This window comes from Cryptomeria japonica, chromosome 6 (genome assembly GCF_030272615.1).
Source record: "Cryptomeria japonica chromosome 6, Sugi_1.0, whole genome shotgun sequence".
NCBI classification, from domain to species: domain Eukaryota; kingdom Viridiplantae; phylum Streptophyta; class Pinopsida; order Cupressales; family Cupressaceae; genus Cryptomeria; species Cryptomeria japonica.
The window spans coordinates 658,681,218-658,695,323 of NC_081410.1; the positions used below are offsets into that span (position 1 = coordinate 658,681,218).

The 14,106-nt window shown below is 36.9% G+C and overlaps 1 protein-coding gene across 2 annotated transcripts in view; it reads right to left on the reverse strand.

Annotated features, from left to right (window-relative positions):
• Positions 1-9,583: 9,583 nt before the first annotated feature.
• The window catches only part of LOC131054821 (uncharacterized), a 110,791-nt gene continuing 106,268 nt past the window's right edge, over positions 9,584-14,106 (reverse strand). Inside the window, exons 4-6 of one of the 2 annotated variants that reach the window (XR_009108062.2) lie at positions 10,678-10,813; positions 10,291-10,555; positions 9,584-9,796 (exon numbers count right to left, since the gene is read on the reverse strand). Coding sequence is in view for 1 of the 2 variants with exons in the window: in XM_057989429.2 (XP_057845412.1) it covers positions 10,391-10,555; positions 10,678-10,813 (301 nt within the window). In the remaining variant the exon portion in view is untranslated. Of the gene's footprint in view, positions 10,556-10,677; positions 10,814-14,106 lie in introns of both variants that reach the window. The other variant, XM_057989429.2, reaches the window with a different exon arrangement.

The following is a 14,106-nucleotide window of genomic DNA, read 5'->3' on the forward strand; positions in this document are numbered from 1 at the left end:
GATGGTGCCACTTTCTAGAAGGAAAAGATTCCAAGGAATCTTTAGGAAATGCTTTTGAGAGGTTCGACTTAGGGTGGAAGAGCATAAAGAGACTAGGGAGATTCATTTTGACACATCTATTTGCTTCTATTTGGAGATTTTGAGGTCTGCAACCAACATGATTCAGCTTGGCAGCCATTGGAGGACGATATCCCTCCCAAATTTGGGTAGTGTGAACGAAAGCCCACACTTCTAGTGTTTGTACGGTAGCATTGGTACTAGCAATTGGGCATTAGAAGTGATAATCAACAGGAGAATTGACATTTGCAGCCTTGGCAAGTTTGAAACTACAAATCTGAGCATTTTCCAGACATTTTCTAACAGGTTGTGACATCCAAAGTTCCAAATTACACCTTCCAGGGCCAACCGTACTATTAATTCTTGCTTGGGATTCATAGAAAATAAATAAGAGGGTTTGCAGTTGGTTCTTTTGCATAAAATTCATTGTCAGCATTAGGAAATAAGAAATAAATCATTCTTTCAGGCTTATGACAACTTTGGAGAGAGATATGAGCAAATCCGTAGGGAAAATTGACCAATTTTAGTAAAGTCTCCAGGAGGCCTGAGGGAAACAACAACAGTTTCATCTATTTGTGCAAGATTTGTTTTTTATAATTATCATTTAGGAGAATAAAACTTCAAGGAGTAGTTAGAACACCTTGGAAGTTCTTGTAGCAGCTTTTGGATTCATTCAAGTCAATAAAGAAGCCCTCCAGGCAAGGCGTGGGACTCCTGGTAGGCCAATTTTGGCATATCATTGTTGAATTCATTATTTATTGACATTTGTTAGTTGTTGTTTAAAAATCAGTCAATCTACAAATTTATTTCTAGTCAATTGTTCATGTTTTATCCGTGTTATTCATTTGCATTACCAAATTCCCAAGGCATATACATCAAAAAACACCCCCCAAAAGCATAAAACTTCAGAAAAACAAACCTATAAAACCTAATCCTCTTCCGTTGGCCAAAGAAATTAGTATCAAAAAATTAATCAGATTGCTTCAATTAGTGCTTGGCATCTTTTAGTGGTATCGGAGCGATGATCCTGCCAGCCTGAGGGTCATTGGAGAAATTCTATGCATCGGGGCAGATTTGGTACCTACAGGTTTTACACACGCAGGAGACCTAGGGTGGATTTGAACTTTGTCACTAAACCACCATTTGAGACTAATATGGGTGATATTCTAGAAGTTCACAGGATCCCACCCAGACAAGAAAGAAAAAACCCACCCAATCCTGATGAGATCATGAGGAGTTTGGCTGAATCGCAGCCAAGAATTGTCCAGACTATTAATAAGTTACAAGACACACTAGATAGGATGGATTTGGGCAACCACAGGGGAAGGCGCAGAAGCCGTAGCAAGACAGTTTCAGCTGCAGGGAGTCATGGCAATAGTAGGAATCCATCTTCCATTGGAAGTGAATCCATCTCACCATGGAGAGGCATGACCCATACAAGGACAACAGATAAACCTATGCTCCCTCAGTTCACTCCAAGAGATGAACCACCATTGGCTGATCCACATAATTGAATCGCTTTCCAGGACATAGTTATGGTTGCCAATGATGAGTGGGCTCGACTTCCAGCACATGTCAAAGACGCATCCCCTTGGCATCAATATTGTATGCAACGTCGTGAGTCTATGAGGGGACAGAATGATAGGGAACCCAGACAACAGTGAAATAATGATTTGAAGAAAGCCACTGATTAGCTGACTTTATCCACTTTTGATGGCAGTGGCTCCATTAGTGCACGAGAGTGGGTTCATAAGCTGGACATATGCTTATCCTTGAAACCCATGGCTGAAAATGAAGTCATCCAGTTTGTTGTCCTGCATTTGGAGGGTGTTGCCTATGATTGGTGGCACCATGGGTTGGTCACTCAGAAGCATGCCCTTATTCATTCATATGCAAAATTCATAGAGAGGTTGATTGCTAGGATTGACAAGAAAGATGCAGAACTTTACTATAGGGATTTAGCTCTCTTGAAACAGTCGGGACATGTGGATTCTTATATTAATGAATTTCAATATATTGCAGTTACGATGTCTGAGATGCCCGATAGGAGGGTAGTGATGCTTTTCATTGAGGGTCTTCATGAGAGATACTGTGGTTTAGTTAAAGCTTTGAAGCCTAAGACTTTGCAGCAGGCTATACAACTTACTTTGGACTTGGACACCACACCTCCATCCTCCACTTTCCAGCAAAACAAAAACTTTCCCAACAACTCCAAACCCTTCCAAAAGTCTTTTAATCCATAGAAGGGGAACACATCTTCTCCTAAGATGATCAGGAATCTAGAAATGAATTGAGGAGAAAGAAATTGTGTTTTACTTGCAAGGAACCTTGGGAGTCGGGTCACAAATGCCTTGGCAAAGGCAAAGCCCATCTCATTGAGGTGAGCTCAAACGTGGAGGATGAGCATATACAAGACACTGATGATGAGGGAGTGCATATTGAGCCACCACAGAAAGAGCTTGATTCTATTGATGTGCAGGCTACGACCAATGTCACCATGGTCACTCTCTCGAGCTATCCTAAGTTCCACGCCTTCAGATTGAATGGAACTATTCATGGGCAACGTGTAGTGTGTTTGGTAGATACTGGAGCAACGCATAATTTTATTGATCAACACTTGGTAGAGAAACGTGGGTTGCAAATAGAGGAATTTTTCAGGATTTGGTGTGAAGGTTGCAGATGGTGCAGTGTTGGGATGTACTAGAAGGATTCATCAGCTCAGTATCCAGATGGAAGATTACACATTGATAGATGATTTTTATGTTTTGCCATTAGAGGATTATGATGCAGTTATTGGTATGCAGTGATTACAAGAAAATTGGCAGATATGTCATTGATCACCGCAGGATGCAGTTGGAGTTTCTAGCTGATGGTAAGAAGAGAATATTGAGGGCATTGTCAGATGGAGGCCCCAAGGAGGTTTCTTCTTGTAGGATGGAAACTATTATCAGGCACCGAGACATCCTTTGGGCTACACATTGCTTTATCTCATCTAAGGCACCTTCATCTCTGGATGGTAAAACTTATCACATAGATATTCAATATATTTTAGATAAGCATGGGGTGGTGTTTGGTGATATACCACCTGGTGTACCGCCCGATAGAGGCTTTGAGCATGTGATAGAGTTAGAAGAGGGAGCAAAACCAGTCATGACCACTCCCTACCGCCATCCTAAGGCCTACATAGACGAGATAGAGAATACCATCAGAGAACTTATGGACATGGGATTCATTAGACCGAGTTCTAGTCCCTTTGCTTCTTCAGTAGTGCTAGTGAAGAAGGATGGGACTCTACACATGTGTATTGACTATTGTGCACTTAACAAGAAAACCATTAAGAACTGGTATCCCATTCCTCGCATTGATGAGCTTCATGGCACAGTTTATTTTTCAAAGATTGATCTTTGATCGGGGTATCATCAGATTAAGGTGTGAAAGTTAGACATTCACAAGACAACTCTCAGGTGCCATTACGGTCATTATGAGTTCTTACTTATGCCTTTCGGTCTCACTAATACCCCTACTACATTTTAGTCATGCATGAGCTGTATATTTAATAAGCATCTGCATAAATTTGTGTTGGTATTTTTTGATGATATCTTGATTTACAACTGATCTTGGGAGGAACATTTGAGGCATTTCGATGAGGTGTTGAGCATTATGGAATCACGATCATTGTGTGCTAAGATGTCTAAATGTGAGTTTGGACTCACAAAGATTTTATACTTGGGTCATGTGATAGGAGTGGATGGAGTCAAAGTTCATCGAGAAAAGATCCAAGCCATTCTTGATTGGCCACCTCCCAAAAACATTTCAGAGTTGTGTGGTTTTCTTGGGTTATGCGCTTATTACAGGAGGTTTGTTAGAAGTTTTTCTCAACTTGCAACACCTTTGACAAATCTCACCAGGAAGGGGGCTTTCAAATGGACTCATGAGGCACGAGGAGTATTTGATAGGCTTAAGCAGGTGATGAGCACTTGTCCTATGTTGGCACTTCCCGATTCCACCCAACCCTTTGTGCTTGAATGTGATGCTTCAGGAGAGGTTGTGGGTGCAATACTTAATGCAAAATCATCATCCTATTGTGTATGAGAGTAGAAAACTGAAAAACAATGAAAAATTATACTCTACATATGATAAAGAAATATTAGCTATTATGTATACACTCACAAAATTCAGACAATACTTAGTTGGAAGGAAATTCATTGTTAAAACTAATCATAACAGCCTTAAGTACTTTTTAGAACAAAAGGATCTCAATGAAAGGCAACAAAAATGGGTGAGTAAGATCCAAGCATATGATTTTGACATTGAATATGTCAAGGGGAAAAATAATGTTGTTGCTGATACATTATCTAGGAAGCCATCTATTGCTGCTCTTTGTTCATTGAGTGAGATTTCAACTGATTGGAAATCTCAACTTTTGGTTGAATATTCAAAAAAATCAGCATGCTTGTGAAATTATGGATAGGATCATTCAGGATGACAAGTACACGGTTGTGGATGATGTGATTTTCTATAAGGGAAGAATATATTTGGTTTCGGAATCTAAACTGAAAAATAAGATTTTACATGTTTTTCATGATACTCCTGTAACAGGACACCAAGGGTATGACAAGACTTACAGGCAGATTAGAGAGAGGTTCTCCTAGAAGGGCCTCAAAGATGATGTTTTACAACATGTACGTGAGTGTATTACATGCCAACAAAATAAAATTGAAAATACATTCCTTGTTGGTCTGCTGCAACCATTACCCATTCCAGAGCAAAAATGGACAGGAATTTTGATGGATTTCATCACTGGTCTTCCCAAGGTACAAGGGAAAAATCGCATATATGTAATTATAGACAAGTTAACAAAATATGACCATTTCTTTCCCATAGCAGCAGATTATACAGCTTCATAGGTTGTTGATCTATTTTTTAGAGAGGTATTTCGGCTCCATGGTTTTCCAAAGACCATTGTCAGTGACCAAGACAATAGGTTCATGAGTTCTTTTTGGCAGGAGTTGTTTAGACTCACTGGCACATCGTTGACACCTAGTACCAACTACCACCCTTAGACTGATGGTCAGACTGAGATTGTGAATAAGTGGATTGAGTCGTATTTATGCAACTATGTGTCAGAACGACAACGCACATGGGTTTGTTGGTTGTATTTAGGAGAGTTTTGCTACAACACGACACATCATATGTCTATTGATATGTCTCATTTTCGTGCACTATATGGTTATGATGCTATGACATTTATGGATTTGGCACTTGGAGATAGTAGAGCACCATTGGCACAGGATTGGCTTCAGGAGAGCCAAGACATACTTAAGGCACTTAAGGAAAACATTCAGTGAACCCAAAATCAATAGAAGCTATATGTTGATTGCCATAGGATTGAGAGATCATTTGAGGTTGGAGACATGGTGTTCCTGCGCCTTCAACCTTATCGACAAATTTCTTTGAAGATGAGTGGGGCAGAGAAGCTCAAGCCCCGATTTTATGGATCGTGTTGTGTATTGAGGAGAGTTGGGGAAGTGGCATATGAGATTGAGCTACCACCAGAGAGCAAGATTCATAACGTAATCCATGTATCTTGCCTCAAGAAGGCAATTGGACAGGGCACAATGACTTCTTCAGTATTACCACCCTTGGATGAGGAGGGGAGATTGGTTATGGTTCCAATTGAGATCTTGGATAGGCAGGAGAGGAGTTTGCAGAATAAAGTGATTAGAGAGTATTTGGTTAGATAGAAGGATTTCCCATAGAGGATGCCACTTGGGAAGGAGAAGCTATTTTACAACATCCAACTCTTCAATTGCTTGAGGACAAGCAACTCCGGGAAGGGAGGACTGTAATGTCCCCACTTCTCTAGTTATTATCCAGATGTGTAAATTCACCCGACACCCATCTCCACAGGTGAAGTTCGGAGTATGGAGATGATTGGGTAGCCAAAGGGGACCAATACTTCAACAAATTTTGCTTTGGTGGGCCATTTATAATAAAACTTTATAATATTAAGTTATAAAGTTACTTTGTCTAAATTTGGAAAAAGTAAATAAAAGTGACTTATAAGTTACTAGATCTTTTAATAGATGACTTTATATTAAAAGTCCCTTGCACACTTTCCTAGGTGAGTTTTAATAGCTTAAAAAAGTGGTTCCCAATTCATGATGAAGACCCCCCTTCAAGATGGCGCCACTTTCTAGAGGGAAAAGATTCCAAGGAATCTTCAGGAAATGCTTTTGAGACGTTCGACTTAGGGTGAAAGAGCATAAAGAGACTAGGGCGATTCATTTTGACACATCTTGGTTTATGTATTTGCTTCTATTTGGAGATTTTGAGGTCTGCAACCAGCATGATTCAGCTTGGCAACCATTGGAGGACGAGATCCGTCCCAAATTTGGTTAGTGTGAACGAAACCCCACACTTCTAGCTTTTGTACGGTAGCATTGGTACTATCAATTGGGCATTAGAAGTGATAATCAACAGGAGAATTGACATTTGCAGCCTTGGCAGGTTTGAAACTACAAATTTGAGCATTTTCTAGACATTTTCTAACAGGTTGTGACATCCAAAGTTCCAAATTACACCTTCCAAGGCCAGCCGTACCATTTATTTTTGTCTGGGATTCATAGAAAATAAATCGGAGGGTTTGCAGTTGGTTCTTTTGCATAAAATTCATTGTCAACATTAGGAAATAAGAAATAAATCATTCTTTCAGGTTTATGACAACTTTGGAGAGAGATATGAGCAAATCAATAGGGAAAATTGACCAATTTCAATGAAGTCTCCGAGAGGCCTGAGGGAAACAGCAGCAGTTTCATCTATTGTGCAAGATTTGTTTTTGATAATTATCATTTAGGAGAATAAAACTTTAAGAAGTAGTTAGAACACCTTGGAAGTTCTTGTAGCAGCTTTTGGATTCATTCAAGTCAATAAAGAAGCCCTCTAGGCAAGGCGTGGGATTCCTGGTAGACCAATTTTGGCATGTCATTTTTGAATTTCATTATTTATTGACATTTGTTGGTTGCTGTTTAAAAATCAGTCAATCTGAAAGTTTATTTCCAGTCAATTGTTCATGTTGTATCCTTGTTATTTATTTGCATTACCAAATTCCCAAGGCATATACATAAAAAAACAGCAAAAAAAGCATAAAACTTCAAAAAAACAAATCTATAAAACCCAATCCTCTTCCGCTGGCCAAATAAATCAGAATCAGAAAATTAATCAGATTGCTTCAATTAGTGCTTGGCATCTTTGAAAGTTTATTTCCAGTCAATTGTTCATGTTGTATCCTTGTTATTTATTTGCATTACCAAATTCCCAAGGCATATACATAAAAAAACAGCAAAAAAAGCATAAAACTTCAAAAAAACAAATCTATAAAACCCAATCCTCTTCCGCTGGCCAAATAAATCAGAATCAGAAAATTAATCAGATTGCTTCAATTAGTGCTTGGCATTTTTTAATTATCTTAGCAACTACATATATCAAATTCTGCAAATACCAAGCATGTTGGAAATGGGAACTTATTTCTTCTATGCAATGCATCTATCTCATAATTGTATAGAATCCTATAGTTTTCTATCGATCCACCAACACCAACAAAGTATTATATGTTTGCTTTATCCCATTTGATCAAGTCATCCCTCTTTCTACACACAAGGTCCAAAACAACATCACCTCATAGAGCATATAGTTGAATCAATATACTCTTGATCCAAATGTTAAGCTTCTTCAAGCAAATGATCGGAATATCTTCTCATCTAGGATATGTCTACTACGTTTACTATAATGCTTTGCAACCTTTTCCACAAGGTATTTTGCATTGTCATTTTCACAAGCTTTTCTTTGCTTTAAACATGGAGGCAAAGATGAAAAGTACCTTTGCAACCTCACTTGATCTTTCTTAAAAAAAAAAAATCAATTTCTTTTGTCAAAAAATACAAATTAAGGTAAGAGAATCGACCTTTCAACCTACTATAGAAAAATTCTGAATCTTTTCTAGCACCTTCTCCATTATGACTTCAAACTACTACATGGACCTTCATTTTAATATGTACTAAAAAATCAACCATAATACTAAGATGCAAACACTTCACCTCCATCTGTGAAATTATAGACCTATGTAGGTTGTCAGTCACTTATGTTGAGCTTCATCATATAATATTTAAAGGCCATCAATAGTTTCCCAATGATACATAATGGTATGGATTGTCTCAATGATTTTGTATTTCTATTCACAAAACTTCAGAACAACAGACCAGAATTAAGACTAATTTTTGCAGACCCACAAACTTAGGTTGTGTCATCATGACCACACCAGCTACTACCATTATACAACACCAACTAATAGCCATTAGATAATTTCTAATATGGACATCCTTCAAGCATATTCACATCTAAGTACTTCATAGTATCATGTTATCCAGAGTGGTTGCAAAACCCCTCAATATCTCGCCATCAATTTGGGCACTAATCATAGACATTGGCTCTTCAAAACCAACATTATATTCTGTGATGACTAGCACCATGTATTCAAAATATTTTGCACCTAGTTTCCTCACTGAATCAGCCATATTGGTTGTGTAGTGTAGTTTGTGCACAAACGTTCCAAATAAAGGGTCATCAATATCAAGATATAGGTCTATAGAAATATTCGATTTTTCTTTTCAGCAAAATTCCTCTTTATTTTATTATTATTCATACTGGCTTTGATACCAATTGTTAAAATTGGAGAGCTTGAAGTAGATTTTCTATATTTCAGAGGGATGTAAAGATCCTTTAAATAGGTAACATTTATTGAGAGAAATGTCTCTACATGATAGATGTTTCTCTATGTAATAGGTGTTTAGCGATAGTGATGAAATAGAGATTATGCTTCCAACACAATATCCTACAATCTCCTTCAAACAATCTTGTAGTCATTTTCAACTTCTAATTGGCCATGTAGCCCTTTGAGGACGCACATTAGACTCAAGTCATAGTTCAAACTAGCAATGGAAACATTATTAGCTAATTCCTTGGGAAAACATCCAAGACATTAATATTGTAATCTATGAAGGGCAGATTTTCAATCGATACACAAGTTTATTTCATGAATAATAGGCATTTATAAGAGTAAGGTAATTTACATAATGTACTGGTGTCATATAAATAACTTAAAAACATATAAAAGACAAGGAAACATTCGGCATATTACATAGACAAATAGATAATGAAATTCAGAGCTTCATTCAAAGACGATGGATAATGAAGTCATGAAATTGTTTACAAATTTCATAATAAACATTTCAAAGAATAAACATTTTGAATGTTACACTTTGGAGATGATAATAAAACACTTTAAAGTATTTGTATACTACCCCCTAAGGGCCTAACATTATATTATTTCAATAATGAACATTGAATATACATAATGGGTGAAACCATAACTGATGTCGGCGTTGCCAATATTTCTGTCAAGAATATTTAAAAACATTACTTCGATTATGCATTCCATATTTGAGATGTCATTTGATACTTCAGAAAATAATATTAAAAGAACAGCTACATTTATAACTAAAAATCTTATATAATATTCTTTAAATTTTAAGAAACAACCTGCTTTTGTTCATAGCATTTTCTGAGCATTGACTTCACATAAAGGATTCATCTATCAATAATCTGCCCTTTTTTGTCTTTGTACCTTAAAATTGTGAATTGTTACAGGAGATAAAACCGCAAATAGTTGCTGCGGTAAATCCTGCACAGATCATTACAAACAAATCACCTTATTCAAAATATCTAATCGGGATCCACTTACAATTATGCTAATCATTGTTAGCATAGGTGAAGGATAAACACTCAATCTTTTCATTAATATACAAGCTTTGGTTTCTGGCTTGAAACTTGAAAGTGTTTAAGCTGTAATGCCTTTAATTTGGTTGTGTAGACTAGGCAATTGAAGGATGCAATATAGATACATATATTTATGCTCTGGCAAGTGCAATATATGATAGAGACAATGCAAAAAATTGGTTGTGTGCGTGGCTCAGTCAAAATAATGAACTTGTTCAAGTAAACAATAAAAATGTCTCAAACTAATCAACTTTTAGAGTGATTGGAAACATGTACGAATACTTGATCATGTCTTTCATACCACCTATAAACTAATTTGCAACTTCTATTTAAGATGGTATATTGCATTTTTCACTGCATTTTATTCCATCGTTCAACATGATCTTTGCTAACCATTACCTTTGGAGCCAACAGGATGAAATTAGGATGTGTTCATGCCTCTGTGTTGGAGATATTGCTGTCCCATTACTTTTTAGCAGAACTTTACCATTGCAAGGTACTAGGTAAAGGTACCATATAGCTGTCCTGAAGCATGAGGAACACTTAGAGAAACAACTCTTTGCATTGCATCGCTGTGTTCTCTATCATGATCTGACTTATCGGATATCTGCCTCTCCATCTTCTGTACAATTGGAGCATTCATCATCCTTTCCTCCATCATTATCTATAGCAAGTATGTAGATGAAAAATGTTATAACCACAACAAAACCATAGCATGGTAATTGGTGAATGAGGCATAAAAATTAAACCAAAGAGCGAAGCTCTAGTATAAAGGAAAGTATTTACATCTAGAGCTTTTTGAGACTCCCTTTCTATACACACAATGGAATGATCCGTAGTTGCATTGCAGGAAATAACGACATGTTCAAACCTTCGATCAACAGGTACAGCTGTTTTTACATGAGGAGGGAGCCGTCCATACCTAGATTAACACAAGGACAGGAATAAAATGATATTAGTCCTGATTCACCACAAAATCAGGAAGTTGTTTAGTAACTAATTTACCAACTATGGCTAAAATAACTTGCTATTTCCACTGATAGATGTCATCATATATTAAAATAACATTTTGGATGAAACAGTTGGGTAGTACATCTTCAGAAGATGATAACATGTATGTATAGGATATGGTTTGGAGCCTTTATGGGAACACAGATGATCACCTAATGATGCATCTTGGGAAGAGGAAGCAGTTCAAGCACACTACCATCATTTCCTTGCTTTGAAACAAAGCTTTCAAGAAGGGAGCTGTAATAGTAGTAGTTATATATATACAACTTGACTATAAAGCTACTTGTGCATTAATGAAGAACTACAAGAAAGTCGCTAGCTCCCCATGCCCAATAGTTTAAAAAACTGCCATCTCAAAGGTCTCCAGGAGACGTGACTCTAGATCCATATGCTTGACTTGAGTATTTTGAAATATTTGTAATTCCTTTATAATTTCATGTTGAATAACTAGGTATTTTTGTTAATGGAAGAAATTGGGGGCAATATTGCTTCTGCTTCAGCTAGTTTGATTTACTCCTCTTCAATGCAAGATTATTAATCCTTATGACATTAATAATCAGGTCAAGTACCCTGAGACTGTTAGAGGAGTGAAAAGCATTATGTTGTTTTTTCAATCTTCGGTCACTGTTTTCTAAAATTCCTTACTGGTTTACAACTGAGTTCTCCACTAGGGTCAGTATCATTCTTACTTGGCATAATGCAAGTGGCATCCATAATTTTTATTTCCGTTTTCCATGGCTTACACTTACTGTATTTCACAAGTATGGAATTCTGAAGCTAATTAAATACATTTGATTTTTGCTCTCTTTGTGGAAAATTTAGGATCGTTGAGTAACTTGGTCAATATCTAACTATAACAATATGATTAAGTTATTATATTGCTTAAATAATGTTATATAATATTTTTCTTTTGAGGCCCTTTTTAAACCCTGAAGTTCACCTGATTTAAGTTGAGATCTTTTCAGTTGATTGAATCACTTTTGACATGTTTGACTGCTATGTTTACATTTTCAATATTACTTTCATCTCCTTAAAGATATCTGATAGGTGCCTTGACTACAGAGACATGGTACCAAGTTCTGGAATTATGAACACAGGCAAATCATTGTGCTTGCAAATTAGTACATAAAATATAACAAAAGCTGAAGGGTTTTCCTGGCACTGTTAGAGCAAGTTGTGGGGCTTAGTCAAGAACTTCAAAGCAATAACTGTCCTTTTTAGACTACTGAGCATATCATGACATTGATTTCTCAAATAATTGGTTAACCACAACGTGCTTGATGATAATACCCTGGCTGCAATGGTGTTGCGCTGAAATGACGTACCTGCCTATGAATTTTCCCCTCAAGTTTTCCATGAACTGAATCTAACATATACTTGTTGGAAGTCCACAAAGCAGATTGAAAGCATAATTTACTACCCCTTTAGATTGGAAAAAGTTGAAGAGCTTTTGCATGGTAATGTGATAAGATAACGTGCCAATTGAGTGTACCATACTGTGGCTTAACTTCTTAACAATGCAACCTCAAGTTGTGCCACCTCCATTCAAATTAAATATAACTTTATTCTCTTTCTCACTTAATAATTTAAGAAATTGAAAATAATTGAAACTAAATGAAGGCAAATAGTGCAAACTATCTACCTATTTTTGACTTCATCATTCACAATTACCCTTCGCCTTACCTTGCCCTCTGCCCACTATGACTAAATAGTACAGGCCTAGTAGGTGAGATTGTGAGAATACAAGTGTCACTAAAAAGATCCTTGGCATGTAGAATTTTAGGGGAAGTCGAGTCCTATTCTTTTTCTTTGGTGTCTTTAATAGAGTTGGAGTCCTCTTGGAACTTGTTTCTGATCCAAACACACTCAGACAAGGTTTCCTGGGGATTCTTTTAATTATAAAATGCAAAACTTGATTTTCTTACTTGGTCAAATAACCAATTTCATCCTTATAGGCAAGCTACTTTTGAGGCCTTGCAAAATGGAACCAAGGAAGATTCCAAACCACAATGTTGCACAAAAAAGAGCTTCAAAGGAAATTTTCCTTTTCATCAAAAAGTTATTGGAGAATAATGTAAATGATCTTGACCATCCCGTTTGCACCTCTAAAAGAGGATGATAAAAAATATTTTTGCCTCCATTACTATAAAGCTTTTTTATTTACTTCCTAAGCTCATTTCTTGCAATAAGGTTTTTAGAAATTTCAGCTAGTCTTCCTTCCAGGACACATTGCACTTGGCATATAGAGGAATAAATTATTACAGACTTGCCCATGCACAAGAGGCTGATAATTTGTCTAGAACAAAGAAATAGCTTATAGATGGTATGAAGGCAAGCACATTGTATTGGCATCATAAATCTCACCAAATTTGTTCTGTGTCTATCTTGATGAGAGTATAATTCTCCCTAGCAGCATGGCACAAACAAGATTCCATATATGGATGAACCATTAAAGGTGAATCAAAAGTCAGAGCGGGCAAGTGGGGTAAATAGAAAGAAAAAAAAATCAAAAGACAATAAGGGCATTGAAACTTGGAGTATTGTGGAGGAGGATGTTAAATATAGGGAGTTTCCACTAGAGAGGAATGTATTGAAGACGAGAAAGGAAACAGAAAAGGGAAAGCAGATGCAATGTCAGATAAAGCATTGAAAATAAATCAAACAACCCAAGCTATAGAAAACTTTGGAGGGTTATTATGGATCTGTGGTATCCCCACAATTTTTTTTAATTTTTTTCCAATTACAATCACAACAAGAACCTGTTAAGGTTAGGAAATCAAGATACAATAATGCTGAAATTGTAACCCTTCCACTTTCTGATCACCAAGTGCCCAATATGGGAAGGTGAGAGCATACGGTGTTGAGGGGATCGTTAGCTACAAATAACTGGAAATAATACAATGCTTGGGCGGCAAGCCAGCCCCTTCCACTTTTCAGTGGGATATGGAGAATATTAAAAATCACTTGATGGTAAACCGACCAAGGATGATGCAAGAAACTGAAGAACAATCACTCTACTGCTTATGCAGCGGGAGGACTAGAAATGAAATAGCAATCAACTCCACCGCTTATTCAGCAGGAGGACTGGAAATGAGATTACAATCAACTCAACTACTTATTCAGCGGGAGGACAAAATTACAATAGATAAGAAGGTGGCAAGCCAGCCTCTTCCACTTATGCAATGGGCCAAAGAACAACAATCC